Genomic DNA, 27,304 nt, shown 5'->3' with positions numbered 1-27,304 from the left:
GTCGGACACAGAACGCTAACGGCGCCAGTTAGCTACCTACATGTATCTTCTGCTGCTAATTGTTCTGCTTTTTCACTTTGCATGGCATGAGCTACACTTCTTGCAAAGCGTGATGGTGCTTCCTCAATACGCGCGTCGAACTCAAAACCACAAACTACGGCTACGTCAAGCCACTATACCGTAGTCGAACGGCCAAATTCATCATCCATGCTTGACCAAGAGACGTGCATTGAATGCTACATACTGGAGCGACATACGCTGAAAGCTGGATCTAATAGCTACATCAAGTCACGCTCCATCTAGGTCTACTACTCATCCTCCTATGCGGTCAACGGCTACCTCAAGAAGGGAACGAACCCAAGGTGAACAAGGTCTGCTTCTGTTTGCCCTTGCCCTTCTTCTTGCCTCCCGCTCCCTGACCCTGACCACCCGCACCGTTCGCTTCGCCATCGGCCGGGGCAGAGGGCTCCCCGGGCGTCGACGTTCCGCTGTCCCCTCCAGACCCGTTACCCTTGCCACCGCTCTGCCATGCCGGTTGGTCGGGCGCAGACCCGCCCAGGATCTTCCGGAGCGACTGGTTCCCGCCCACCGCGCCCTTCGGCACCCGCTGCTGACTGCCGCTCGGTAGTTCGGGGAATGCAGATTTGGAGAACGCCGCGGGACCGCCCTTCGACTTCGCCCCAGGCCCGGGTACTGACGTCGGGACGCGCACAACGGGTGCAGGTGCGGGCGCTGGAGCGGACGCAGCACCGCCGGACGCCCAGGGCGTGACGCGCTGTTGTGGTCGGAAAGGCGTCGCGGACGACCCGGACGCCGCTCCAGACTGTAACGGTGGGAAACTGTTGACGGCCGAAGCACGGGAAGGTCCAGCTTGGGCGGATGTCGAAGCGGCGGCGCGTGCAACGCGGTCCAAGAGCTGGCGGGAGGACTGCGTGTGCGAGCGCGCGACAGTGGAGTTCTTCGCGTTAAGCACGCGGCCGCTTGTTACACCCGACCACTCGGAGCCGGTCGCGGTAGGGACGAGCTCCGGGAACTGATTCCGTTGCTGTACAGGGACGTGGTGACGCTGTAAGCGATGCATAGTAGATATCACACGGAAGTCGTGACCTACCTCAACCTTGAAACCGTTCCAGGCGATAAGCAAGCTCTGCTTCTTGTCATCCTCGTCGACGATGTCAATTAGCGTGTTTACGACGCTCGCCGTGCCATCAAGGTTGCGATCGAGGACGTTCCATACGGTCGAGACGAGGTCCCGAGCGGACGACTCGGAGGCCTTGTACGAGCGTACCGCCGCCTTCACTGCCGGAACCGCTGTCGCCGGGTTCGGCGCAAGCCCTTGCAGGCGTCGGACGAGTGCCGACAGGTCTCCGACATCCGGCGACGGCGACTGGCGACGGGCCGCCTGCTGTTGCTGTTGCTGCTGCTGACTGGCGTTCGCTGACTGCCTCTGGCTCTGCGCAGCCTCGGCAGTAAGAGCACCGCTGAACGCCTCCCTGCGGCGCGTACCAGCTGCCTGCGGGCGAGGGCCACTACCCGGGGGCTGACCAGCCGGGTGCGTGTGCGGTGGAGGCTCTCGGTCGCGGTCGCGGTCCCCTCTTTCACGACGGCCACGGCGGGCGCCCGCGCCGCTGGGGACTTCCTCGAACTCGAATTCGGTCTCGACGCGGCGAGCGTCCCTGCGGTCACGAGCAGACATGTCCGCGCCATGGTCCTCGACCATATGCGCCTTGAGGTCAATTGCGGAGCCGAAGACTACGAACTTGCGGGCGAGACATTCGGCGCGCCGGCAGGGATAGTGCGCATGCATGAAGTGATCTTCCTGCACAGATTGGGCGGCACGTTAATGGCGCGGTACAGGAAGCGGCGGCGCAGTATCAGCCTTCGAAGCAGTACTCACAAGGGCTTCGTAATTGCGGAAACTGCACGAAGTTGGTTCAGACAAGCGATGTGGGATACGGGCGCCACGACTTACTATTGGTCCTTCACTTCGTTGCGTTTGCAGACAAAGCATTCTTCGTGCTTCTCGCGCATGTGCGCATATATTTCGTCATCCCCGAAGAAGCACTCCCGGCAAAACTCACATAGCGGATGGATGCCGCCCTCGATTTGCTGCGACGGCTTTGAATGACCATGCCGATTGCCCCGTGCCATCATGGGTAGATGCAGGGGCAATTGGCTCGGATCATAGAGCGCATGTTCGTGGGCGAAAACCTTCTTGAATCGTATACAGATGTCGCTGATGTATGTCAGCTCACGCCTGGTCTCAAATGCATGGCGCGGGAAAGCGTAACTCACCACATGAGCTTGCCGTGGATGGCACGCGCGTGCAGCTTGAGGTCACTCCAACCGTTGCCGATGAAATCGCACTGCGCGTCCGGGCAGTTGAACCGAAGGAGGATGAGGGTTTCCTCCATCATCTCCTGTGTCTCAAACGAGATGGCCAGCTTTGCATCTTTGTAGGGGATCTTGTCCGGGGTGTATGCCGCCCAGAGCTCGTCAGCGGACGTGGTAAATATCACGGAAGGTTGGGATTCCTGAGCGGGAACCGAAGAGTTGTGTTTAGTGCGCGACCTTTACGTGTAACACGCCATCTGGGGAACTAACCTTGCAGAACGTGCATTCCAATTTCTTGTATAGCGCGCGCAGGCGCAAGGCACAGACGTGGCACGTCCGATGGTTGCACTCCGACACAGACCAGTACTTGACGGGCTCGGCGCAGATCCAGCAGACGGTGCCGTCGTCCACGCCAGAGGCATCAGCTTTGGCTGCAGCCTGTCTGGCCGCCTCGGAAGGTGCAAGCTGCTGCTCGCCGTTTGCGTCGGAGGGCGCGTCTGTAGGCTTGGATGCGGGGGTAGGATCGCGGGCAGCATTATTCTTCTGGCCGCCGCGCCCACGGCGGCCCCTGCTTGCGCCGCGTCCGCGAGCGTTGCCGGTGCGTGTTTGAGTCGCGGTTTGTGTGGTAGACATGGCGATCGAGTGTGTGTAGTAGATGATGGGAGGAGGATGAGGACAGAGTGGCTACCACCGAGCCGGGGAGAATGACTGAGGACAGACGCTGGACGGACCCGCCGGAGAGAGCGGGAGGCGGAGCCGGACTGCCCGATATAGGCAAGAATGGGCGCGCGCCTGGACAAGTGCGCGGACTCCGGAGGACGGGGACGGGGACGTCTCAGGGGCGATGGCGGAGGGGCACAATGGATTAAATTGCGCGGCCAGAACAAGACGGACGAGCGGGTCTGGGGGATCTCCGCAAACGTACGTCCATCACGCCCGGCTCGAGTCGTGCTAAATATCAGAAGACATACCACCCGATACCCAGCTAGCGTAGTACGCGATAAATACCCCTCTGCGCCCCACCCCTCTCCATTCTCAATTTCCCCTTCCCCATGGCTGCTGACTCCCCGCACCCCTCGACCTCCTACTCGTATCCGGACAACCCACCGCCATCCCCCGAGTCTCGCAGAAAAAGCCACTATGGCCCAAAAGGCCGCCAGTTTACAAACAGGCATGGGTCGAAGCTGCACGCCTATGAGACAGCCAAAGCGCCATGGCCTTTGTCATACGACGAATCCACGCTTCAGCTGTGAGCCAGGCGGTTGTTTCTCTGCTTCCTGAGCTGCGGCTGACTCAACGCGTTAAACTCTACAGAGAGATGATGGACACGGCGCTTACTTCTGGCTACCAAGGCGCCGTGTCTCTTGTAGACCACAAGGGCGAAGAGCCCGCAAGGTGTCTCGACATTGGCACAGGAGTATGTGTCTCTCCCCTGTTTTTAGGCGAGATGCGGATGGACTTGCGCATACCGTGTCGGTGCCCCCGCGCGGTGTTCGCAGTTTCTCCTCGTTTCTCGCATGCCGGCACAACGACCCGTGATGCCAACTTAGCCGACGCCTGCAGACAACCTGGGTCCAACGCTACTGGCTCTTTTGCCGTAACGTTGTGATTGCATGCGGCATCCCTTTGTGCTTCTTATGGCCCTGTAAATCTCCCATGGGCATCGGCGTTAGCCTTGTGTTCGTGCATGGTCTGCAAATGCAGCCTGTCGGCAACGGAGTAACAAGCGTGTGGATCACAGGCTAAGCCAAGGTATAAGGTTGATGTCGCGAGGGACCCACCTTCCTCAACGAGGTTCTTCCTTGAAGTTAATCATGATTGAGATGCAGCCGAGTCCTGCTTCTGTGAAATGTGATGGACAAGCTTATTGGGAAAGGGAGGTGCTGATATTGCTGCCAGGATGCTGACCGCCGGCTTCACCCCTAGTTAGGTTTGTGGGTGGTCCAGTCCGCCAAATATTGGAGGAATTCCACTTTTGTAGGTCTCTCAAAATCGCATTCGTCGAACATCTTAGACTGACCGCACGCTATCTTTAGGTTGGATTCGACCTCGTGGATGTGCAAATTTCGTTATCGATTCTAGAACCCGACGACGCCAGACGAATAGAATGGGTACACGGGAACATGTGGGCACCATGGGCATCGCACCGCGAGGTTTCGGCGCTGATCGGGGTCATAGTTTGACAGGGCCACTTCCGTTTGACGAGGACGAATTCGACCATGTCCGATTCACCGAGGTTGCGTTGGGTATCCCCGAGAACAAGGTACGCACGACGCGGGACATGTCCGGTCGGGATTAACTATGGTTCTCACCGTAAACGCCGCAGTGGCCCGCAGTGTTCGAGGTACGCCGCATGACTTCACAGAAGCGTGCACACGGGGGTTCTCATAAACACGTTTAGGAAATTAGAAGAGTAATGAAGCCAGGGGCGACCATCGAGATCATCGAAGAAGGTAAGCACTTCCCTCGTGCGGCTTCTCAGCCCGTCCTGACCGTCTCTTTCAGATGCGATATTCCCCGTGCTTCCTAGATGGTTTACTGAGCCGCTTCATGCGCGAACACGATGGCCGTCTATCAGCATGCAAGACGGGTCCAAACTATTCTCCAACCCTTCAGCCATGCCAGACAGCGACATTTGTCACGAGTATGAGCTGCTCGAGATCCTATACAACAAGGTATTTGACCGCCGCTTCATCAACACCAAACCCAGCTGTAAGTGCATGTCCTGCCCTTGTCAAAGTCTTTCTACGGTGGCTCACCAACGCTGTCTTCGTTCTCCTAGCGAGTCTCCCCGCATACTTCTCCGCGTACTTCGGCCAGGTCATCTCCCCACCCGTGCTCACCGTGCCCATGCCGCCCCTCCCACCCGTCCAGCCACGTCCGCCCCCACGCAGCTCCCAGTCCTCCCGCCACTCTGGCTCTTCTCAGTCCGTTTTGTTCGGAGACGAGACCTACATCCTTCCGCACGGCGACGGGAATGAAGAGCTCTCCCTCGCAGCGCTCCACAGGGGCGGGCCCGCCGCCAGCACACAAAGTGTCGCTTCCGCCTCGTCCGGGCCCGCCCCAACGTCCACAACTGTCACCGCGACCGGCGTGATCATCCGCGAGCACTCTTACTCGGACGCCAAGTCCAACAAATCTTCGCAAGGCTCCGGGTCCGGGTCCGGGGGCAGCGCCCCGCAGAGCCGCAGTTCGAAAGCCGGGCGGCTCAGCACAGACGCATACGGGCACGGGCACTCGCACGGCACGCCCTCCGCGTCCGTGCGCGCGCGCTCCGCGTCGGACGCGTCGATGGCGTCGATGGCGTCGCGGCGCGCGGCGGCGATCAGCGACCTCGCGGCGGTGAGCACGACGATCGGCGAGCGCGCGCAGATCGAGCTCTTCCCCGTCGACGGGCTGCTCATGTTCGACCTGCACTCGCTGTGCCTGCACCTGCGGCGCGCGCTCGGCGTCGTGCTCTCGCTGCGCGAGGCGATGTGGGACGAGCTGCAGGCGGTGTGGAAGGCCGCGCCGCACATGCGCGACGTCGACCTCGAGAAGTACGGGTTCTCGTATGGGGAGGACACGTCGGAGAGCGTGCGCGGGAAGTACGTCGCGCTGCTCGATCAGTATAAAAGGTGCGTTCGAAGTGTCTCTCGTGTCTTGCGCTGGGGCGGGCGAGCTGATGGATTGGTGGCGTATGGCAGCGACATGCATGTGCGCATGTCCATTTGGCACTCTCTAGTTCACTTTGGGTGGGACTACCCGCAGCGCGACCCGATGTCGAAGGCGGAGGAGATGGAGGAGGCGCGCCTGCGCGAAGACATTCTGCTCGCGCGACGAGCCGCAGGCGCGGAGAACGAGCGCGAGCCGCCGTGTCGGGCGGTCCGTGTGCTCGTTGGCGCGAAGGTGTAGGTTTCTCGGCCCTTGTATGACGCTGGTGTTCGCAGGGTTTAGTGTGCTCGCTGTCATTCATGGCTCTCGTACTACTTAAGTTTATACTACCGTACATGCTCGATGGAGTCTACTGGATGGACTTACTGTTGTACATGAGTACGATCTGGTAGATAGTTATGTCTTACCTTCATACGCTACCCGTTGTAGGGAGTATGCGATGACGACCCATTTCCGAGACAGCATGCGTAGTTGACGGCAGGAAGACACCTCTCTGACTCTCGAGTAGGCGGAAAGTTCATCTTGATTGTACAATGATTCTAGTGTACACTAACTAGGTGTTTACTTCTCTAAGTCCTGTCCTCTCAGATATTATATCGATCGCGTTAAACGCGGTAGACGATCTTCTCTGCGCTAACTTTGCCCTCGCGCATGTACTGCAACCCGTCGGAAATCGCCGCCAGGCCCCCCTCCCAGAGCTTGATCGCCGGGGGCTTGATCGCGCCATCCTTCACGAGCTGTGGCACCTTCTTGAGGAACTCGACGATCTGCTTGCGGTCCTCGGGGAAGACGGGGAAATGCGTCGATGGCCCGAAGTCGAACGCGCGTCCGAGCGAGGTGTAAATCAGTGTGGCTGTATGGAGCCAAGAAGCGTCAGTTTGTTGTAAGCCCGCAGGATCAAGGATGACGGGGGACGTACGAATGAACTGGACGTCCTTGCGGTCCGTCGCACCCGGCTCAGGGCCCAGTACGAGGACAACCTTGCCACCTGCGGGCGCGAGGACCTCCGCGCTGATGCGCTGCGAGTCCTTGAGCGAGATAGCATCAACTGCCTTGGAAACAGAGTCGCCGGTGGCCTGCTTGATCTTCGCTACAACGTCTGCGTCGCGGTAGTCGAACACGGCGTCAGCACCGAGGGACTTGACCAGCTCAAAGTTTCGCGGGGACGCCGTAGTAGCGACCTTGTAGCCGGCGAGATGTGCGAGCTGGATGGCGAAGTGACCGACGGCGGCTATATAACCCATTAGCAATCAGAGAAAGCCGAAATATGGGTATGGAGTATACATACAGCTTCCGCCGTATATGAAAATCCATTCGGCACTAGATGTCTTTGCCGGAGGCTCTACAAGGCCGAGGCGTGTCTTGTGGAACAACGCTTGTGCGGCCGTCCAGAAACTAAGAAACACACAAAGTCAAGGTTACTATTGAGCATTCGATATATGTATAACGCAAAAACAAAGGACGTACGCGCAGCCTAGAGTAGCGGCCTCATCGTGGCTGATTGTGTTCTCGGGAACGACCCAGACAAGGTCTCCCGGGGTCTTGACATACTCAGCGAAGGCGCCCTCGTCTGAGAACGCGCCGCCGTGCAGAAACCCCGCGACATGGTCGCCAACCTTCGGGCTTGTAACGTTCTTGCCGACTTTAACGACGTGTCCCGAGAAATCGCAGCCCAAAATCGAGCCAGGTACTCCAATGGAATCGACGTCTGTGCCAAACTCGCAGTGAGCACGATTGCGCTAGAGGTGATTGAAGAGTAAACTTACGCTTCCAGTCTGTAGGGTTCTGAGCGAGGGACACCGTCTTAATCAGAACATCGTCGTCACCGACGGGAGGGACGCTATGGTCCTTTAGCGCAACTTTATGTCCCTGTCGTTGTTGTTAGCACATTCTCCAACTCGGGAATGATATAGCGTCACTAACCTCCTCGATAAGGAGAGCCTTCATAGTCTGGGGAACAGTGGAAGGCATCTGGAATATTGTCGTTTTTGCAGTACTGCTATGCAAGTTTCAAGGTGTGTTAGACGTGGTTGAACTGTTGGGAGCGTATATATGTTGTCCTCCATCGGATAAACGATCTGATCAAGTGTTCGTTCGCCTTCCACGGCTCCACGACGTCGATGCACCCCCAACCGGGATGACGATCGTCGCGGCAGCCGGGTGCTTTGTCACCGCAACTTGCCCCTTACTAATGCACAACATCGCCAAGTGAGTCTCTGGAGGAACCACAACCAAATACTGAAAGGTAGCTAGAAACCGACCCTCAGAAAGGGAACTTAAGCAAGTCTATCAGTAGCATCAGTAACCTACTTTAGAGGAGGTAGATGGAAGACAAACACAACTTCTAGCAACTTGCAATCACCAGTTCGGAACCCTAGACGCCCGACCAGACGGTACCGCGATCGGCGGGACTTCGCCATCGTCTCTCGGACCACCGGTAACCCGCGTCGTCAAACACAAAATCGTGTTTTTTCGGAGCGTCTTTGCCATCGACAGACTCATGGCGACCAGATAGCCCCTCCGATCTTCGAGTAGCAGTTGTGGTCCACTGCGTAGTCCCCGGCCCAAGCCTAGGGTCGTGCCTAGAGGGTTTGCAGAGTCCTACTGCGCTAGCAGCAGCGCTATGTTCTTCCTGCTTGCTTTTTGAAAGTGAAGGGGGTTCGTTTGTACGGCCTATGGGCGGCCTGACAGGATCATACAAAGGTTCGCTAAAAGGGAAAGCACTGCCACTGCGAAGCCTGCATTGGACCCGAAGAGCCGCCTGACATGATATTAAGTTCAACACCTTCGCGGCCATGGGTGCCACTTGCCTACTTACTCGCTTCCACCACCATCCCACCCACGACGATCACAGGGTTGTGTACTGCTGCTCTGCGGCATCCTCGCTGTCGTCTATAGCGATTCTCAAGGCTATCAGATAGCCTGTCGAGCACTCCTGGTTCTGGAGACCACCATCTGTCGGAATGTCTTTCAGCGAGGACATTACGTGAGTGTTCTGTTTACTTTGGCGACATGAACCAAATTCTGAGCTTGCCAACAGAGATGTCTCACTAGATGGCGCGAGTCGTATCGAGACGAATCCACTGCGATTGCAATCGCTCAATGGGGACGTGTTGTCGCACATCACATCCTTCCTCACCTACCCAGATGCATTGTCCCTATTATGCACCTGTAAAGCCATTAGCAGGGTCTCCATCGACCCAGCTCTGCACACGGTTGTACTTGGTCGCTCCTCAGCGGAGCTCCTCCACTTTCGGGACTTCCTCCTAGCCAAGACCTCTCGTGCCCTCTTTGTGAAGTCCTTGAAGATCACAAAGACCGTAACGTGGGACCTTGACAGCAAAGATATTGCACGTGCTCTCGCTGACGTGCTGGAGAAGACCACCAGGCTCGAGGCTTTCAGCTGTGGGGCCATGCGCGAACTCATCACCGTGGATAGTCGCATCAAGGAGAACCTCATCTACCTTACAGAGCTGAGGGAGCTCACTCTTCTCGAAGGTGGACCCGAGATCGTGAACATCGCAACATCCTCCAAGTCGATAACCATCGAACAGCTTACTCTCGACTTGCTCTTCCACGCCAACAAAGTCACTTTTGAAGACTTCTTCGGCCAGCTCTCACGCCATCGCCGTCTCACACATCTCTCCATCTCCAGGATGTACGATCGAATCATCATCCCCCCCAACTGGGAACCTGCGCTCGCCCGTGCCCGCATGCCCTCCGTTCGCAACCTCACTTTCACCTGCACCTATATCCCTCTCGCGCTTGCCTCCGCCGCCTTCCCCAACGTCACGCGCCTCCACTTCAGCAATGCGCGCCACTACCCCAAGTTTGGCCCAGTCCGGGTGCAGAAACCCGTCGATGTCACCCCATGTTGGCCCATGCTCGAGGATGCGCAAATCGACGCGCGCGACCTCGAGATCTGGCCAGTTGCGAGCGCGACGCGTCGTCTTGACCTCGACGTTCTCCGTGGGGGTTACTCTGTCGAGGCATTGACAGCTGTCGAGCGCATGAACCCGTGGGTTTTGGCGTGCGCATATACGATCGACGCGGACAACCTCTTCTGGGTGCGCTTGCCTATCATCGCGACTGAGCTGCGGTTCCTCGATGTCCGTGTCCTTGAGCTCTCTGGGAGTCCGAGGGTGAGTTTCTCCTCCCTCTCCTCACTACCTTATATCCCCAAGCAGCTTTCCGTTAGCAGTGCCAGTGCTGACACATCTTTTCCCAACAGAAATACATGCTCATGCATCTCACCCGACTTCCCGCGCTCACCGTACTCTTCGTGTGCATCCGTGCGTTCCACCAGCCGATGGACCCGGCCGCGGAGATCGCCGCACTCGCCCGCCAGTTCGGCCAACACAACTCGAAGCTGCGCTTCGTGGGCCTGTCTTTCGCGGACGGGCGCTCCATGCGCGAGGACGAGCCGGTCTTCGACGAGGAGCGGCTCGGGTCGACGTGGTTCGAGATCCGCCGCGAGAAGTTGGAGGATATCGTTATGGAGGACGGCGCTATGGTCGTGGATGACTGGGAGCCCATGGAGGTTGTGGCGATCCCGACGGCGGTGGGGTTGAAGGTGCGGGACTACATGTATGAGGCGGATTACGATGCGCCTGGATGGGAGGACCGGCTTTCTACGTTCTCTTGACCTGGGACAATGCGCGACACGGACTCTGTAACTTCGGATAAATTCTCGGGTTGTAGCATGATGTGGAGCCTTGGCGATGTATGCATTGTAGTCCTTAGATGGTGATGAGCTCCTAGTCCGGTCCGTAATCATGTATAATAACGAAAGTTTTATCTCACAGTGTATGTTACCAGCAGCTGTCCCTGTATCGAAGCCAAAACGGACGATGTGTTGCTTCCACAACGCGAAGCCTACAAACGGTGAACAATCTTCTCCGCGCTGACTTTCCCCTCGCGCATATATTGCAGCCCATTAGGGATTGCCTCTAAGCCTCCCTCCCAGAGCTTAATCGCGGGCGGCCTGACAGCACCATCTTTCACAAGCTGCGGCACCTTCTTGAGAAACTCGGTCATTTGTCCACGGTCCTCGGGCAAGACGGGGAAATGCATCGTTGGCCCAAAGTCAAACGCACGTCCGAGCGCAGTATAGATGAGAACGGCTATGCACAATAATAAGCACCTAGCTGTAAACTGATGCAGGGTGTAAGGACTACGCACGGATAAACTCGACGTCCTTGCGCTCCGTCGCACCCGGTTCGGGGCCCGAGACAAGGACGACCTTGCCGCCGGCGGGCGCGAGGACCTCCGCGCTGATGCGTTGGGAGTCTTTGTCCGATATCGCGTCGAGCGCCTTGGTCACGGAGTCGCCGGTGGCCTGTTTGATCTTCGCAACGACCTCCTGATCGCGGTAGTCGAATGCTGCGTCCGCACCGAGGGACTTTACGAGGTCGAAGTTACGCGGTGACGCAGTGGTCGCGACGTTGTAGCCTGCTACCTTGGCTAGCTGGATTGCGAAGTGACCGACGGCCGCTGAATGCATGTCGTCTAGTCAGTGGGACGTCCGTGTGTGCTGAGTAAATGCATGGATACGTACAACTCCCGCCATAGATGAATACCCACTCATTTCCGGATACCTTAGCAGGAGGCTCGACCAGACCCAGGCGGGTCTCGTGGAAGAACGCTTGTGCGACCGTCCAGAATCTGAAAGTAGATCCGAGTAAGTACTTGTATCTTCAGCTTCGAAGAGGGCAAGACAGACGTACGCGCAGCCGAAGGTAGCAGCCTGGTCGTGGGTGAGCGTATTCTCCGGGACCACCCAAACTAAATCGCGCGGAGTCTTGACATATTCAGCGTACGCTCCCTCGTCTGAGAAAGTAGCGCCGTGGACGAAACCCGCAATGTGGTCGCCGACTTTCGGAGTTGTGACGTTGTGTCCGGTCTTGACAACGTACCCGGAGAAGTCGCAGCCCAGGATCGAGCCGGGCACGCCAATGGTGTCGACATCTGAGCTAGGGGTCAGTGCTGTATCGTGTATGGGACTTGTGCACTGCGTCTCACGTTTCCAGTCGGTGGGATTCTGGGAGACAGAGACTATCGTCACCAGGATATCTTCATCGCCGACGGGCGGTACGGGATGATCTTTGACTGCTACGCAATGTCCCTAAGCGCAGAATTTGAGGTCAATCTGAAGCGAAACGTAAGACAAACGGTACTTTATTTACCACCTCGACGTTGAGAGCCTTCATGGTTCGAGTAAAAGCTGCCGCCATGCTTACTAGATGTATGTTGTGTGACAGGATTGTTGGTCAAGGAGTGATGTTCTCTCTACCGCGTTTATAAGGAAGCACCCTTGTGTGCCTGCTTCCCATTACGATATTATCTCCCACCGCTGCGAGCCCACAGAAGGCTCTAGACCCGCTACCCCGGGCGATCCGTGGGTCAGATAGACCTGTATTAGCCTTGTTAGTGATTTGATGAAGAAGTTCTCGGACAGCTTCGCACCGTGACGTAGAGGCTTATCAACCTCTTAGACTACGCCGACTTCTCGGAGTTTGCGTGAATAAGAAGAGCTGCGCGGCCATATGCGCAGTGCTTGCCATTTATTCGCATGCAATGGTCCATACCGACACCGTCAGCGCTCCGCGTGCACCGGCCTTAGGACGAACATATCATTAACATACACACTGCGAAGAAATCCGATGAAAGGAGGGTGTTTCACAGTATTGCGGGTTTGCAGCACTCGATAGACATGAGAGGGGAAGTTCCAAGGACCGGCGCTCTCGGTAGGAGCTACTACAGTCCACATAAGTACAAAATAATATCTACGGTGTGCATTAGCCGCCGGACAAAATACAGTATACGATGCCGATGGTGAGGGACTAACCTCAACAACACCAAATTTACACGCGGTAGACAATCTTCTCCGCGCTAACCTTTCCTTCACGCATGTACTGCAGCCCGTCGATAATAGCCCCAAGACCCCCTTCCCAGAGCTTGATCGCTGGCGGCTTCACTGCGCCATCCTTCACAATCTGCGGTACCTTCTTTAGGAACTCGACCATCTGTGCACGATCCTCCGATGAAACGGGGTAGTGGCTGCCCGGTCCGAAGCCGAATTCGCGTCCGAGCGACGTGTAGATCAGGGTCACTGCATCATGTACGTGAAGAGCGCGCGTCAGTTCCATTTATGGGAGACGCCCCGCACGAGCGACGAGGAGGGAAAACGAAACGCACGAATGAACTGAACATCCTTGCGATCGGTTGCACCAGCTTCAGGTCCCAACACTAGCACGACTTTACCGCCTGTGGGCGCGATGACTTCCGCGCTGATGCGTTGTGATTCCTTGAGGGAGATTGCATCGAGTGCCTTTGTGACGGAGTCGCCGGTGGTCTGCTTAATCTTCGCCACGACATCTGCATCGCGGTAGTCAAACACAGCATCCGCACCGAGGGATTTGGCGAGCTCAAAGTTGCGTGGGGACGCGGTCGTGACGACCTTGTAGCCCGCCAGGTGGGCGAGCTGGATGGCAAAGTGTCCGACAGCAGCTGAGGGATTGATTAGCGGAAGCACGTATTCGTCTGAGGCAGAGCAACAAAATACATACAGCTTCCGCCATAGATGAAAATCCATTCGTCCCCGGACGCCTTGGCGGGAGGCTCGACGATAGCGAGGCGCTTCTCGTGGAACAACGCCTGCGCCGCTGTCCAGAAGCTAACACGGGATGTCGGAAGGTGAGTACTCTCCGTACCCGCGCGACGACGGAAATAGGAAGAACGCACGCGCAGCCAAGGGTGGCCGCCTCGTCGTGGGAGAGCGTGTTCTCCGGGACTACCCAGACGAGATCACCGGGAGTTTTCACATACTCGGCGAACGCGCCCTCGTCGGGGAACGCGCTGCCATGAAGAAAACCTGCAACGTGGTCACCGACCTTCGGGCTCGTGACGTTCTGTCCGGCCTTCACGACGTATCCGGAGAAGTCGCAGCCTACGATTGTGCCGGGTATACCGCGGGTATCCACATCTGGAAGCTATGTGAGCCTGGGACACGGATGTTTGCGCTGCAGACGCGATAAAGATAGCCCGACGTACGCTTCCAGTCGGTAGGATTCTGAGCCACAGAGGTTGTCTTGAGGAGGATATCGTCATTGCCGACAGCGGGGACGGGATGGTCTTTTACCACGGCGCGATGTCCCTGGTGCGAAGACGTCGAAATGAATCTCGACAGCATGCGGAGGGTTCATCAAGATATCGCCGAACTGACCTCCTCAATAACCAGTGCCTTCATGGTTTGTGGAATCGTTGAGATCGTTAACGGCATGCCTGTGATACGTGTCGAAAATCGGGCGTGGTGCTAATCGTGTGTGAGTCAATGGTCGACGCTCTTCGTGCGAGGGGTAATAACCTCTCTCCGTGTGGGGAGACGATATATGTGGGCCGTGGTTGCTTTGCCACGGTACGGCCATACTATGTGATTGGTAAGGCATTTCATGCTGACTTGGAGCTTGGCTAGCCTTCTAAAGCTCGCGACCCGCTCGGTAATGGCCTCGTGGGATGTCAGTGATCCAAAGAGGCTTCCTAGCGAGAGCTCGCACCATGACATATCGGCTTATCAATCCTATGAGCTGCAGGTTGCGCAAGTCCATACGCCACGTTCGTCATGACCGAGCTGCACTCTTTCCTCGGCCTGGGACCGAGGTACAAGTGAAAGGTCTGTGCCAAGATTTCGGAGATAATGCACAACCGTCGACCTGTTGGTAGGACTCAAATTATTCAATACCGCACGCAGATGTTTGCTTGCCATGTCAGATTTGCATGAGAGCGTGCTCTGTCTCGGCAGAGCAAAAGTTGGCGCATATATACATCATAGCACAATAGCAGACAACGAGTAAGGACTTAAGCGATGGTATATTTACCGTAGTTCTTGTCCGGGTCGTAGACCTACACGGGCGGGAGAAAAGATAAGTAAGGTGTCGCCGGTCCGTGTGAATGTAGAACGTACCTCCCAGCGGGACGCAGGGAATATATGCTTGTTCCTTTGATACCAACTTCGCTCGACCACCTTACCGGCGTGGGACTCGTCCTTTTCAACCGTTGCGTCGGCCAAAAGGCGCACGTCGTCGTGGACGTCAAAATTGAACAATGGGCCCGACTTCCCGCGGGCCTTGTTCACGATGAAGTCGTAGAACGTGTGATGCTACGTAACGACGTCAGCACAAAAACGGGTATCCACGAGGTTATTTAAGCGTACGTGAGGTATGATGAGGTCCTCCTAGTAACAGGTGTCAGAATACGTATGAGAGCTTCAAATATGCTTCTTCCATACCTTCACATACATCATGTTGTCGACGCTGATGCCGCGCAGCTCTGGGAACTGCTGCCGGCACTTCTCGAGGAAGGTAGAAATGGTGTCGCCCTTCTTGACCTATGTGACGGGGACCGGCGTTCCACGTGCGTGTACCTAGGTGGTCAGGCCCGCCACGATATGCATTGCTCGGGGCAGACTTACCGACACGCTCTTTCGGTGGCCGCTCCCGTCCCAGTACGAGTAGACGATCTCGACCTCTTCGTTCTTGAGGTCCTCCTGTTTGCGCAGCCATTCCTGGCGGAGTGCTTCACGCTCACGCCGGTCGGCTTCCTCGCGTTCCCTGTCGGGCAGGAACGAGGTGTCCACTTCAGGGTTCTTTCGCGACTTCGCCTTCTTGGAGAGCGGTTCGCCGAATTCGCCACCCTGCGATGCAGACCCGCTCTCCTCGCCCTCTTCGTCGTCGAGCGCAAACGAGAGGGTTGCTTTGTTGGCCTTCTTGCGTTTCTTCACCTTTTTCTCGTCTCTAAACAAATCCTCCACGCAAAGTAAGCGTTCCGGCCGGACGGATTGGGTCCGCTCCACAACCCTCAGAAAGGGATCGTGACATACTTCAGCTCGCTCGTTCTGGCAGCTTCGCGCGCCTTCGCCTCCTCAAGCTCCTTCCTGCGCTGCTGGAAGTCCTCGAGCCGGACGAGACCGACGGTGCTCAGCTTGAGCGTGTCCTCCATGGAATCATTCTGCCCGATGAAGCGGTTCGTAGAGGGCCGCGCCTTCTCCGTTTCATTGATGAGGGTCTGCTTCTGCCGCTCAAAGTCCTCGCGCATCTGGTCGCGTTGCTTGACAAGGGCATCCTCGCGGCGGCCTTCCGCCTTGCTGGTAGACATGATGAACGTCGGGGTCAAGCAGGGTCTTGGTCTAGGCGCCCGCAGTAGCGCGTTCGAACGGTGGCATGGGCGCCTGTTCCGAGTGCTCCTTCCGCCGTCGCTGAGTTTCCGGGCTGGCTCGACTCCTCCACCACCATGCACATCCTCGGCGTCCTCCTCCCGGAAAACCACTTCGTCAAGGTGAGCAGCGCTACACACCATGCCCGCATGCATACGGAGAACTGACATACGGTGGTGGTGCAGCATGCTCTGACGCACTTCTACGGAATCGGCCAGAAAACGGCCCTCCGCCTCTGCGCCCGCGTGCAAATCCACGACCGCGCACGCATCCGGCACCTGAACCAGTCCCAGGTGACCGCCCTCACCGCCTTCCTCTCCTCACCCACGAACTCGCCCCCGGTCTCCGTTCAACCCCTCGCCGCTCCCCATCCTTCTCTCGCTGCGCCCGTACAGGCGGCCGCGGAGCAACCCGCACCGGTGGACCGTCTACGGGAGATCAAGATTGAGTCGGACCTGCGCAGGCAAATGCGGGAGAATATCGCCCACCAGCGTATGATCGGCTCGTACGTCGGAAGGAGGCACGCGATGCACTTGCCCGTCCGCGGCCAGAACACACAGAGCAACGCGCGCTCGGCGCGGAAGCTCAATCGCGTCGAGCGGTACAACTAGGGCTAGGCCGGAAGCCCCTCCCCCTGTCCTTCGTGTCCCCGTTGGTGAGCGCTGCACGCCTCGCTGTGCGCATGCGCACCCACTGATCGTCTCGCTGCGTGCTAGAATCGCGATTTGCGTGCTTGTTTCGGACGCCGCACCTCACCTCGCGTCGCTTTCGTGCTCCGTCACACGGTGGTATTGTGCCTGCAGGGAGAACTCGTGCTGCCGCAATAGGTGGTGATACATCATGCAGAACTTCTACTGTACATCCATACTTCGGTATCTAGTCGTCGCCCACGGGCACCTCCTCCTCTAGGTATTTTGTGAGGGTCACGCGGATCTCGGTCGTCTCGTCGCCGCGGAGCACGTCAGATACGAAGGCGGCCTGCACCTGCATCTGGACCTGCGTGGTACGGGAGCAATGTCAGTCACAGGGTCGTTGAATGATCGGCGTGGAACGCACCATCTCTAGCGCGCCTCTGATGACACCGCAGAGGACGTTGCTGAACCACAAACCCCCCTCTAGGGCCTCCTCGGGCAGCTCGACAAACTCCGCGAGCGGGTTCTCGTCGAACTGCAGCACGAACGTTGATCCTGGCGCGTTCACCTGTGGGGGAGGCATGCTCGTGCGGGTCGGAGAGGAGGCGACAGGTTGTGCGCCGTGCGTGACATTCGGGGTGATATTGAGGAAGGACTTGAACCCAACCTGCGTGCGCAGCGCCGTCAGGGTCAGTAGTAGCTTCGGAACTAAGCATGACGTGCACGTAAGATCGCGGCGCACCTTTGCGACGACCTCTCCCACCTCCCGGAAGTCTGCACACCGCCCTAGGCTGCTGCGCGCGAGGAAGTCCTCGATGAGGCGCGTGCCAATGTTGTAGCCCATCTTCTCGAGCTGCTTGTTGACCTCCGTATAGTCCTCATAGTCCTGGATGAGCTGCACGACCAGCGCGCCGTACGTGAGGGCGAATAGTTCTGCGTTCTACTCCTGGGCGCGTCAGGACGGCCGCGGCAGGGACTGCTGCATGCGCGAGCTTACGATCTTTTCCGTGCGGCCCTTCCAGAGATCCTCTCCTACGGCCTTGTATTGCTTGCTCGTCGACGCCATTGCGAGACAGCCTTAAAGTCTGAGCGGGGTGAGTGTGGCCAAGAGGCAATAAGTGAAGGGCTGGCCGACCGTAAGTCCAATCTCGGGAAGTGCGGCGCAGGACCCCGGACTCCAGCCGAGGCGGTGTGCTTCAGCTAAGATAAGATTGCGACGCAGGTTGAGTAAAACCGTATACATGGGCCGCAATTCAAGTTATATCAATGAGTACTCCGTCTCGTTTTTCTTCTTGCATCGTCTGGTATACGCCCTGTACACTGATATATATATATATATATCACTCAGCCGTTGAATAAGAGAATAGAGCATCATACATCATTGGCTCAGAGGAACAGACACTGGCAGCTTCAAATCGCGGACAGTGACCATGTCCTACAAACAATAAGTATCAGCGTGATTATAGCGCAGTCCTGCAAATATTGATAGACTCACTAAGACGGTTAGAGAAGTATGTTATCTGATGGTTTGCAAGCTCAAGGCTTCGGTCGCACCGCTAGCGAATTGATTGCAATACTACTAGCTCTGGCAAGTAATTCGACCCTCCAAAACCCTCCTGTGTCCAACATGCACAGACGTGACGCCCTCAAAAAAGACCAAGAGAAACAGCAAGCGAGTCAGACTTCGGAAGACAACCCAAGTTGCAAGCTTACTATGGCACGTACTTACGTCGATCTAGATAGTAATACCTCGGCGACCTGAGAAACCATTCGTCTGGATCCAAACCACACACATAGACATACCCAATAAAGCCCCCGCGCATACAGCTGGGGTCGGTGAAGTCGCTCTATCTTCAGGGAATCCCATTATAATTTGAGCGACTGAAGAAAAATGCAGCTTGTACGGACAGTCACGTCTAAGACCCCGGGGACCGGCAAGGTGCCTACTCGACTCGGATTTAGCGTTCCCTGCGCGTAGCTCGGTCTGTTTAGTGTGGTATTTGCGTCAGAACTGCAGCCGTTAGAGCGAATTATGTGCATGCCTCAGGCGTCTGCGTCAGGGCTTAAGTGGACCGTGGCACCGTGGTGGATGAAGGCAGCGGAGCGCCCACATCCTCGGAATGGGAGTTGGCCACAATGGGCGCCAATCTGTCGGGCGGAGCGCAGGCGCGCCTGTCGCGGGGCCGAGCAGGACGCACGGATACCGTATTACTATTTATTAGCCGCGGCGTGGCTCAGGGTCTCGCGCATTCAATTTGTAATTTTGTGGTCCGCGTCTGACGGGTGTACTTCTCAGTCCGAGGGCATGCATCGGCGTGTGCGCGACGCGGGATCGCCCTGGCTTCGAGTTTCACCGCGCACAGGGGGGAGGGCTTCGGACTGTCAACGGGACGTGTATGAAGGACACAAGAAGTGCATCGCTAAGATACAGAGGCGGAACCGTGCAGGCGGTCGCCCATCCCACGTTCTCACAGCTGATCCACGCGGAAGCAACACGTCAACGATGATGGCGTAAACGTCGGGCGGACGAATACATTGCGAAGTCCCACAGAGGTCCGGCAATAGACGGAGAGCGGAAGTGTGAAGGTAGGGCGGACTGGGAGAAGCAGGGCAAATTGCCGCCGGGAAGCGCAGAAGATAGCCACGGCTGTGGGAGGGAAGGGGGCAGGCGGGCGGAAGATCCTCGCGAGCTATTGCGAGGGCTGAACGGGATGCAGCTGACGAGAGGGAAGAGCTCGGACGGATCGAGGTCATCAAAGGAAGGGCATATGACTGAGCGGATAGGTATCGTGGCAGATCAGGCGCAATAGGCGGACTATAACGATGCTGACGATCCGACGGATTGAGTAAGGTTGATGGTGCAGATATGGTACGAACCATGCAGGAGAGGGCGGGCACGGTGCGTGCGAGTGTGTCGGGAGAGCCGCGACGTGCAGATACCGCGGTAGCGGTTGGGTAGCGGTGTGTTTTGGGCAGCAGAGTCACCGCCAAGTGCTGGAGAGACGAGGAGGCTGTGGGCCAGCGGCGGAAGCGGGGGAGGCAAAAGTTTAAGTTGCAGAAAAAATTGCCGAAAATGAGAGGAGATTGCGACACGGAGGGGCGTCTGATGGAGGCCTTCGACGCCGCGAGTGTTAAGCAGTGCAAGCTAGCAGCTGAGGAATTCACGGGCCTCCGGAGGAGATAGATAGGGTCGGATGGCGATAGGAAGGATGATTGATGGGAGAGAGGGACGGGATGTGGCATAAACTCGCGGGCGACGGACCTCGAACTCGAAGCGGACGGAGACTGAGTCGGGTGTGTTGTGGCTTGTTTGCTGCGCACTCTAGACGGGCGCCTGTGGTCAGCGAATGCAGGCTGAGCGTAGCTTGTCCCGCGTCTCAGACTTACCTCTGCTTTGCCTTGCACTGCAGCCGCCCACCTCCCGTCTGCACGCCCTCCCTTGCGCCCAGGCCTTTCGCCCGCTTGCTTCCTGTTCTCCACGACTCGTGCTCGCTTGCGGCCAGGCTGCCCTTTGTGTGTCTCTGGGTGCCTTGACTTTCGCCCTCCGAGCCACAGCCTCGCTCTTCTCCCCCGCACGCTCAGATTCGCTTGATTCGTCAACACACCGCTTGTGAGTTTCACCTGCCCTCCTGCGCCTTGCAGCCCCCCAAGGTCAGTTATTCGTCTTGTCGTCCCCCGCGCCCAGTCTTATATCCCCTCTGCCATGCCGCAGACTGCTGCCCGAGCCTTCTCTCACCAGTGATCGGACACCACTGTTTCTGCCCCGATCCTGCTTCGCCCTTCATTCATCTCCCTGCTGATTGCTCCAGGATAGTCTGCGGCGTTCTGTGATCGCCCTATCCTCCTCCGAGCATGACTTCCATGCAAGAGATACAGTCCATGTCCCCCGTTCCCCTCCCAGGCGACCCACAGCACTTTCAGCAGTACCAGTCCAACGACGCCCAACAGTCCTTCTCATCCCTGCTCGACCCCTCCCACCCGGACACCTCGCTCACCCCCGACCCCGCCGTGCACATGCATCTCTCAATGCCGACGCTCTATCCGTCGCACGTCGACACGGCCTCCGCCGTCTCATTGGGTATGCACCTGTCTATGTCCACCCTCCCGCCTTCCTCGGAGGAGTTGTCGGCGATGGACGTCTCCGGAGGGCCTCCCCCATCCCAGTCGGCGTCCCCAGGGGTGATTTCCGACCTCGCCGCCCAGTCTGCGATGTATGGGATGGATCCCCGCCTCACCAGCATCGATGCAGTCGATCCGTCTCACCCGCTTCTCTCCTCTCCGAGCGCGGCTTCGGCGTCTACCAACGCTTCGCACGCTTCGTCCCCCGCTTTGACGGGCGTCACCCCATCATATTCCGCCGGATCATCTTCTCTCGCGTCCGCCCTTGACGGTATGGGTGTCTCGCGCAGTCGCTCGGGCTCATCTGCTTCGCCCGCACATTTGACCAGTTCAGGGTCAGATTTTGGCTTCCCGTCCAGTGGGAGCGGCCCCCCAACCACGGCCCACGACTCGGGCTTCCAATTCCCACCGCCTGGTTTCGAGAACCCGTTGCAGGCGGCGAGCGATGACAACATGCAGGAAGTCCCCGGCGGCGCCCATCTTCTCGTTCTTGGTGACATGCTGAAAAAGTGCGTGTGTCCTGACCTATTTCCAACTTACCGGTGTGTTGACGATGTCCCGTCGCCGGCGTATTACTCAGCATTGCGCGGACTGCGAGTACAGGCAGTGAAGCTTGCCATATGGGCCAGAGTGGGGATGCGCGGGATATTGTGAGCGTGCTGAAGAAAAACGTCTTGCTTGTAGCGGAGCTCGTGGCTGCCATGCAACTCGACGACGGATCCCTCAGTTTCGCGACACACCTCTCTTCCAATCCGGGTTCTTCCACTGCTAGCGTCAACGGGTCGTCTGTGCAGGTATCTGCGGCGTCAAGTATGAGCGTCGAGGCTGCACCCCCGCCGCTGCAGCACCCATCACCGACGCACCAGTCAAGCCTCAGCAGCCTCACTTCCAACGGCTCGGTAGACTCTTCCTATTCAGACGGGTCGGAGGTGTCTCGCAAACGGTGTGCGTCGTCTGTCGCTGGCGATCGTGTTATCAAGTCGATGAAGCTGGAGTCCCCGGAAGATAGCCCGCCTGCGCTCCAGGTTGCCCCACCGGCGGTGGCCTCTTCGTCTATGCTTCCTCCTACCAACTTTTCCTACGCCTACCCGATATCATCGGCGACGCCTTCTTTGCCCACTGTGGCTGAGTTGGCATCAGTACCCGCGCCCTTACCTTCCGTGCTCTCCAATTCCCGCCCGCCAAGCTCTGCCGGAATTGCGGCGCATCTATCATTGGGAATGCTTCCCGATCCTTCCCAGCATGTCGCACCTCCCATGCGTCCGGCCCTCCACCAACCCTCAGTCCTCGAACCCGTGGCGTCAATGTCACATCCCGCCGACTTCGGCTCCCCGGCGTCTGTGTCAAGTGCAGGATCGACTGTCATCGCCAGCTATCCATCGTGGTCAGACGGACGTACTGCGGTCCCGCGTCAGCAGCATCACCATTCCCTGTCCACCGGATCCATCCTCACGACTGCGTCGATGGTGTCTAACCCTATGCCAATCCCCGGCCCCTCCTCCATGCCTTATACGACATCCATGTATTCTCCGACGCGGAGCACGCACCTCCAGCAGCCCCCGCTGAATGTGGCTTCGGCGACGCTCGGTCGCGCGTCGCGATCGCAGTCTATATCGCAGATGCACGGGAACCCGTTTGCGTATGTTCCGGACGGTGTGTCCCACCCCACCATGTATGAGTCGACGCAGTCGCGACCGTCAACGGCAGGGGCGGGAGCGGCAGCGGGACGGTACAGCCGGCCGTCGTCGCCAGAGTATGACAATGATGAGGACTCGGACGACGAGGAGCAGGGGAACCACTACTCGCCCGGGGGGGATCCCGCTGGAGGCGAGGGTAGATCTAGTGCCGAGGGCACCATGAACGGCAGCTCGCGCGGCCATGCCGGACAACGGCGCATGAGCCGCACCTCGCCTGCGAACGAGGGTGGCGGCCCCTCAGGCCACGGAAACGAGGTGCCGCAGGAATACCGGTCCGAAGTCGAGCGCATTTTCTTTGAGTTCTTGAATACTATCTGTTCCAATCGTACGTACCCACCCTCTGCGCCGGTGCGCGTGGGCGGCACCCGCGCTGCCGCCCACCCCCTTTTCCTCGCATGGGCCCGCGCTGATGTGTATGTACGCTTCGCTCCACAGTGGATGCCACGGACTCGAAGGGCGAGCCGATCCACCAGACGCTCATGGCGAAGAAGATGCAGCGGCTGGACGAGTCGCCCGACTTCCGCCCATTCAAGTTCCGCATCCAGGCGTTCACCAACGCGTTCTTGGAAGAGGTGACACCCCCCTTCTCCTTGATGAACGCACCGGCATCAGGGCGCTGATTGGCCTTTACGTGATCAGCTCGCGCGACAGGGTTACCCCGAAGAAAAGATACCAATGAAGAAGGCGAGTATGATAGCTGCGTGTTCTGGCGGCGTCGGCATGTCATCTGACACGGAGCGCCTCCTCCCCCCGCCGCGCGTTGTTGCGTGCGCCCCACAGATCCGGAACTTCCTCTGGAACCAGCCGTACATCTCGCGCTTCAACGAGGAGGGCAAGAAGTCCAAGTCAAAAGGCAATCACATCTGGCACGTCGACGCGAAAAAGCAGGGTGACGGCAACAACTGGGCCTTCCGCCCATTCAGGCGGAAGCTCGCAGGCACGCCGCCCGGCGTCGCGTACGTCGGCCTGCGCTGGACGTGGACGCCGCGCATCTGGGACCCACAGGCGTCGCGCGCGAACATGCCCGTCACATACTCCTCGCCCGCGCTCCCTGCGTGGCTGTCGTGGAAGGAGGAGTCGCTGACCGGGATCCCTCCGCCGGAGGCGCAGAGCTGCGATGTCACGGTCGAAGCGAGGGTGCGTTCTTCCCCGTTTGCGCCGCTCGGCGCGCCTGAGAAGCGCGCGCCGCGGCCGGCCGGCAGCAGCAGCGATTCTGACCCTCGGATGCAGTTCATGCAGGACGGCAAGGAAGAGGTGCTCACGCACACGGTGCACATCACCATCGCGCCGATGGCGGCGGTCGACTCCTCGTTCACGCCCTCGCGGCGACCCTCGCTCGTAGGCGACATCCACAACCCGAGGCGGATCATGAGCGATTCTGTCGTGTCTAGCGTCGCACAGCCGAACGCTGCTCCACGGTACGTCCTGCGCGCTCCATGTTCGGATCGAGTCTCCGGCCGATGCTAATCGCTGCTCGCTGCGTGCTGCTTGCTGTGTGTTCAGGCTCATCAGGCATCCGCCCTCGCTCTCCGCCCCGCCGCAACCCGTCGTCGCTCCCGAGTCGCAGGTCGTCCAGGTACTCACCACTGCCGCGCAGCGCGTTGCACAGGAGGCCCAGTCGCAGGTCGTCGCGTCCCCCAACGAGGCTGGCCCGGAGCTGCAGGCCCTGGCCAAGCAGCAGCACGTTCTCACTGTCACCGCTCAAGCTATCAGCTCCAAGATGGCCGGGGAGGTGCCGGAGAACGCGGTCGCTCAGTCGAACGCGCTCACTGCTGCCGCTCAGCAAGTCGTCCTCCAGGCCGCGCGCCAGGTCGTCGCCGATCGCACCGTCGCCGCCGTGTCGTCGGGGCTGCCTGCGTCTGCTGGTAACTCCCCACAGGTGACGGTAAAGGAGGTATCGGTTGCGACGCAGTCGGCGGTCGCGCAGGCCGTGGGCATGGTCGGTCCGCTGTCGAGCGAGGTCGACGTCCTGATGACCGCTAAGTCGCTGCTCCAGCAGCAGACACGCGGCCCGTCCGGACTCTCCTCCCACGACCCGCGACCACACTCAACTGGCAACTCGCCCCCAGGTCCCTTCGACCTCCCGCCGCCCGTAGCAGTGACCCCGTCGGGCGCGGTGTACTTCCCCCCTTCATAATACCGGCTCGCCCCCGGTACGGACGCCCCTTTGATTGTGTGTGCTGCGCTCCCTGTCTGCGCGCGCATGTGTATGTGTACGGTATATTTTTATGTGCTGGTGATATTGGGTCTGCCGTGTCGTCGTCGTCCCCCGCCCGGTCCCGCTCTCGCGTGCGTATTGTAGACGCGCATGTGTTCGTATCGCCGCATTATTGTGTTGTTGTTTTGCTTCGCCTTCGTTCGTTCGTGCTCCCTCCCCGCCCCTCCCGTCCGTCCGTCGCTGGTGCTGGGTGCTGGTGCCGGGCCTGGTTGTGCTTTGTGCTGCGACTCCCCCTTCGACTCCCCCGCTCCCAAGCATGTGTCTCCGTAGTCCTATTTAGATAGAAGGTGAAGGTCGCTCTCGCTGCTCTGCCCATGTATGTCCTACCACATCCCTTGCCGCCGCCCCGACCCTCCTCCCCACCTCGCCCCCGCTCCCATTCCTGCACCTCCTCCCCTTCGTTCCCCGCCCCGTGCTCGCGCCGCCGCTCTTGCTGCATATTCCTCCTCGTCCATCCCCCCACCGCTCGCGTGCATACAGCCCTGCAGGGCCCCGGAGTCGCCCACATGTGTACAGATGTTCCGCCATACATCCCATTGTATATTTGCCACGGTTTGGACTTCCTGAAAATTAAAAGCATCGTCGTACCCCCCTTTTTTGTGTACATGCCGGACTATACATCACGACGTAGAACAGGCCAAGAAAAGTAGTTTTACGCATCGGATTCGACATATTTCTTCACGGTGCACATTATCGTTCAGCTCTTCGACCAGCTAGTGCGGCATATCTGTCTTTCACTTTCACATGGCTCCCGTTGTTCAGGATATCATCGCCTCGAAGCCCGCGTCGAGCGCCTCGAACTGCAGCTGGGTGATCGCCTCCTCAAGGAGCCACAAAATGAGCAGCCTCTTGCGGCGCTCCCGCGGCATGCACGCCAGGCCGTCGAGGTCCGCCCCGGTGCGCACACCCTTCTTGACGAGGACGGGCAGCAGGGCGGTCTGCTCGGGGTGCAGCGCGCGGAGGAACTCGCGCACCGGTGCCAGTGCGAGGCCCGAAGCGTCCTCGTAACCCGAGCTGTGCACTCCGGCGGCTGAAGCGGAGGAGGGGCCGGTACTAAGGGAGAACCCGGCACCGGAGGAGGGGCCAGCACTGGAGGAAATGTCGGTGCCGGGGGACAGGCCGACACTGAAGGAGGTGCCGGTAGAGGGCGCAGGGCGTGCACGGATGTAGACGGACTGCAGGAACTGGCGGCCCCGGGTACGGGGGGTGCTGTCGCGGGGCCCGTTGTAAGGCCTGTACGTGCGGTCGCGGGATCGCCCTGCGTCGGGGTCTTGAGCGGGCCGTCGGGATGCCACTAGAGAGGGGGCGTTTGCCGCGGCGGAGGCTGAGGCTGAGCGGCCGGTAGCGGAATCAGCGGCGTGGTGCAGTCTTGGAGAGGAGGTCACACCGCGTATTGCATGGTTAGAGTACTGTGGCACTCACTCCGGATGCTCGGCGTCGGAGTCGAGCGTCGCCTGGTGCGTAGAATCGGACCCGCGGGGCTGCGCGACGTACGTCAGGATGGAGAGTCGCAATTGTGTCTGTAAGGACGCAAGAATGGGTTGGAGAGTAACTTACGGCTTTGTCCTCCCAGTTCAAGAGGCCGACGCTGCCCACTTTTTTCTTGTGACGGTGCACACGCACGATGGCCGCGACGGGCCACGCGTTTTCGTAGGCATTGATGATTGGCAGTTCATCCTTGACCTGGGCCAAAACGCGTATCATCAACCGATAGCCCGTCGGGTACGTGCATGCAGCTGCACACTGGCTAAAGCGTGCATGAACACTTACGATGTCGACAAACGCCTGCCACTCCGCGTACTGGGGATGTTTGGTACTGGTGGTGATGAACGTGATGCCAGCCGCGTGCTTCTCACTTAAAGCAGCGATTCTTGCCTACGGACGTGCATCAGCCGGCGTCGTCGAGCGAGCTCCAGTTAAAACTATGAGACATGTGACAAGCCCTCGGACTCACCACTAGGCGGCAGTAAAACGCGAGGCGGCGGGCCGTCTTCCCGAGTCTCATCTGCGTGGCTAGGGATGGGTTCCCCTTTCTGTTCGGGGAGAGGTGCTCTGAGACCTTCTTTGGTTGTGGGATGAGGTTTGCGCCTGCCTCGGGCGCGCCTGACGCTGCTGGATCGTCCTGCGCAGGATGTGGCATATTCACCTCGGAGTCTGAGAACAAGACAGGATCCACGGAAGGCGGAACGGGGAGCCCGCGTGTGCTGTTCGCAGCAACGAGGTGGTGGACGAAGGGGCGGACTCACGGAGGACGTTGAAAATGAACCATGAGCGGCGAACTGCGAGGCTTTTCAGTGCGGGAGCAGAAGCCATCTTCCAGGGGGTTGTTCGACGAGGAGAACGGGAGCTAAAGCCATACAGAGACCGCCGTTCTTCCAGGAGAACCACGACAGCGACGCGACGGATATCTATCGACCGCGCACGTGAGCGTGTACCACAC

The 27,304-nt window shown here is 58.7% G+C and overlaps 10 protein-coding genes across 10 annotated transcripts; 3 read left to right on the top strand and 7 right to left on the bottom strand.

Annotated features, from left to right (window-relative positions):
• Positions 1-248: 248 nt before the first annotated feature.
• On the bottom strand, positions 249-2,967 carry TRAVEDRAFT_165175 (E3 ubiquitin-protein ligase HEL2; the record flags this gene model as incomplete). The annotated part of the gene is made up of 6 exons (XM_008038557.1): positions 249-1,045; positions 1,112-1,819; positions 1,898-1,919; positions 1,973-2,236; positions 2,296-2,534; positions 2,605-2,967. The coding sequence occupies 6 exons, from the start codon at positions 2,965-2,967 to the stop codon at positions 341-343; spliced, it is 2,301 nt and encodes a 766-aa protein (XP_008036748.1). The 3' UTR covers positions 249-340.
• A 419-nt stretch (positions 2,968-3,386) lies between these two features.
• Positions 3,387-6,440, top strand: TRAVEDRAFT_70804 (uncharacterized protein; the record flags this gene model as incomplete). The annotated part of the gene is made up of 10 exons (XM_008038556.1): positions 3,387-3,583; positions 3,649-3,751; positions 4,261-4,311; positions 4,371-4,459; positions 4,513-4,597; positions 4,661-4,678; positions 4,736-4,787; positions 4,840-5,046; positions 5,117-5,951; positions 6,021-6,440. The coding sequence occupies 10 exons, from the start codon at positions 3,387-3,389 to the stop codon at positions 6,226-6,228; spliced, it is 1,845 nt and encodes a 614-aa protein (XP_008036747.1). The 3' UTR covers positions 6,229-6,440.
• Positions 6,441-6,593: 153 nt separating this feature from the next.
• On the bottom strand, positions 6,594-7,959 carry TRAVEDRAFT_165170 (GroES-like protein; the record flags this gene model as incomplete). Its single annotated transcript, XM_008038555.1, has 6 exons — positions 6,594-6,841; positions 6,908-7,219; positions 7,277-7,383; positions 7,456-7,696; positions 7,755-7,857; positions 7,912-7,959. 6 exons carry the CDS (start codon positions 7,957-7,959, stop codon positions 6,594-6,596), a joined length of 1,059 nt encoding a protein of 352 aa, XP_008036746.1.
• Positions 7,960-8,819: 860 nt separating this feature from the next.
• TRAVEDRAFT_70802 (uncharacterized protein) lies at positions 8,820-10,798 on the top strand. Its single transcript, XM_008038554.1, has 3 exons — positions 8,820-8,974; positions 9,029-10,130; positions 10,220-10,798. Exons 1-3 carry the CDS (start codon positions 8,952-8,954, stop codon positions 10,631-10,633), a joined length of 1,539 nt encoding a protein of 512 aa, XP_008036745.1. The 5' UTR covers positions 8,820-8,951; the 3' UTR covers positions 10,634-10,798.
• Positions 10,799-10,863: 65 nt separating this feature from the next.
• Positions 10,864-12,197, bottom strand: TRAVEDRAFT_45650 (GroES-like protein; the record flags this gene model as incomplete). Its single annotated transcript, XM_008038097.1, has 6 exons — positions 10,864-11,111; positions 11,170-11,481; positions 11,546-11,652; positions 11,715-11,955; positions 12,010-12,112; positions 12,174-12,197. 6 exons carry the CDS (start codon positions 12,195-12,197, stop codon positions 10,864-10,866), a joined length of 1,035 nt encoding a protein of 344 aa, XP_008036288.1.
• A 654-nt stretch (positions 12,198-12,851) lies between these two features.
• Positions 12,852-14,236, bottom strand: TRAVEDRAFT_45649 (GroES-like protein; the record flags this gene model as incomplete). Its single annotated transcript, XM_008038096.1, has 6 exons — positions 12,852-13,099; positions 13,186-13,497; positions 13,557-13,663; positions 13,732-13,972; positions 14,041-14,143; positions 14,213-14,236. The coding sequence occupies 6 exons, from the start codon at positions 14,234-14,236 to the stop codon at positions 12,852-12,854; spliced, it is 1,035 nt and encodes a 344-aa protein (XP_008036287.1).
• A 507-nt stretch (positions 14,237-14,743) lies between these two features.
• TRAVEDRAFT_165162 (XAP5-domain-containing protein) lies at positions 14,744-16,140 on the bottom strand (the record flags this gene model as incomplete). The annotated part of the gene is made up of 6 exons (XM_008038553.1): positions 14,744-14,889; positions 14,951-15,145; positions 15,200-15,220; positions 15,275-15,373; positions 15,458-15,790; positions 15,862-16,140. 6 exons carry the CDS (start codon positions 16,138-16,140, stop codon positions 14,845-14,847), a joined length of 972 nt encoding a protein of 323 aa, XP_008036744.1. The 3' UTR covers positions 14,744-14,844.
• Positions 16,141-16,288: 148 nt separating this feature from the next.
• Positions 16,289-17,916, bottom strand: TRAVEDRAFT_165161 (transport protein particle complex subunit). Its single transcript, XM_008038552.1, has 6 exons — positions 17,828-17,916; positions 17,573-17,770; positions 17,255-17,497; positions 16,915-17,194; positions 16,384-16,853; positions 16,289-16,320 (listed from the first exon to the last, which is right to left on the bottom strand). Exons 1-4 carry the CDS (start codon positions 17,894-17,896, stop codon positions 17,075-17,077), a joined length of 630 nt encoding a protein of 209 aa, XP_008036743.1. The 5' UTR covers positions 17,897-17,916; the 3' UTR covers positions 16,289-16,320; positions 16,384-16,853; positions 16,915-17,074.
• Positions 17,917-21,001: 3,085 nt separating this feature from the next.
• Positions 21,002-25,454, top strand: TRAVEDRAFT_145751 (uncharacterized protein). The gene is made up of 7 exons (XM_008038551.1): positions 21,002-21,458; positions 21,530-22,971; positions 23,082-23,218; positions 23,286-23,330; positions 23,427-23,783; positions 23,877-24,064; positions 24,150-25,454. The coding sequence occupies exons 1-7, from the start codon at positions 21,040-21,042 to the stop codon at positions 24,781-24,783; spliced, it is 3,222 nt and encodes a 1,073-aa protein (XP_008036742.1). The 5' UTR covers positions 21,002-21,039; the 3' UTR covers positions 24,784-25,454.
• A 168-nt stretch (positions 25,455-25,622) lies between these two features.
• On the bottom strand, positions 25,623-27,177 carry TRAVEDRAFT_19098 (uncharacterized protein; the record flags this gene model as incomplete). Its single annotated transcript, XM_008037804.1, has 6 exons — positions 25,623-26,232; positions 26,287-26,384; positions 26,422-26,547; positions 26,635-26,739; positions 26,819-27,018; positions 27,111-27,177. The coding sequence occupies 6 exons, from the start codon at positions 27,175-27,177 to the stop codon at positions 25,623-25,625; spliced, it is 1,206 nt and encodes a 401-aa protein (XP_008035995.1).
• Positions 27,178-27,304: the final 127 nt, after the last annotated feature.

The sequence above is a fragment of the Trametes versicolor genome, assembly GCF_000271585.1.
Source record: "Trametes versicolor FP-101664 SS1 unplaced genomic scaffold TRAVEscaffold_4, whole genome shotgun sequence".
Taxonomy (NCBI): domain Eukaryota; kingdom Fungi; phylum Basidiomycota; class Agaricomycetes; order Polyporales; family Polyporaceae; genus Trametes; species Trametes versicolor.
Note: the sequence above shows the minus strand (reverse complement) of the source record. Positions and strands in the feature narration are given on the sequence as shown.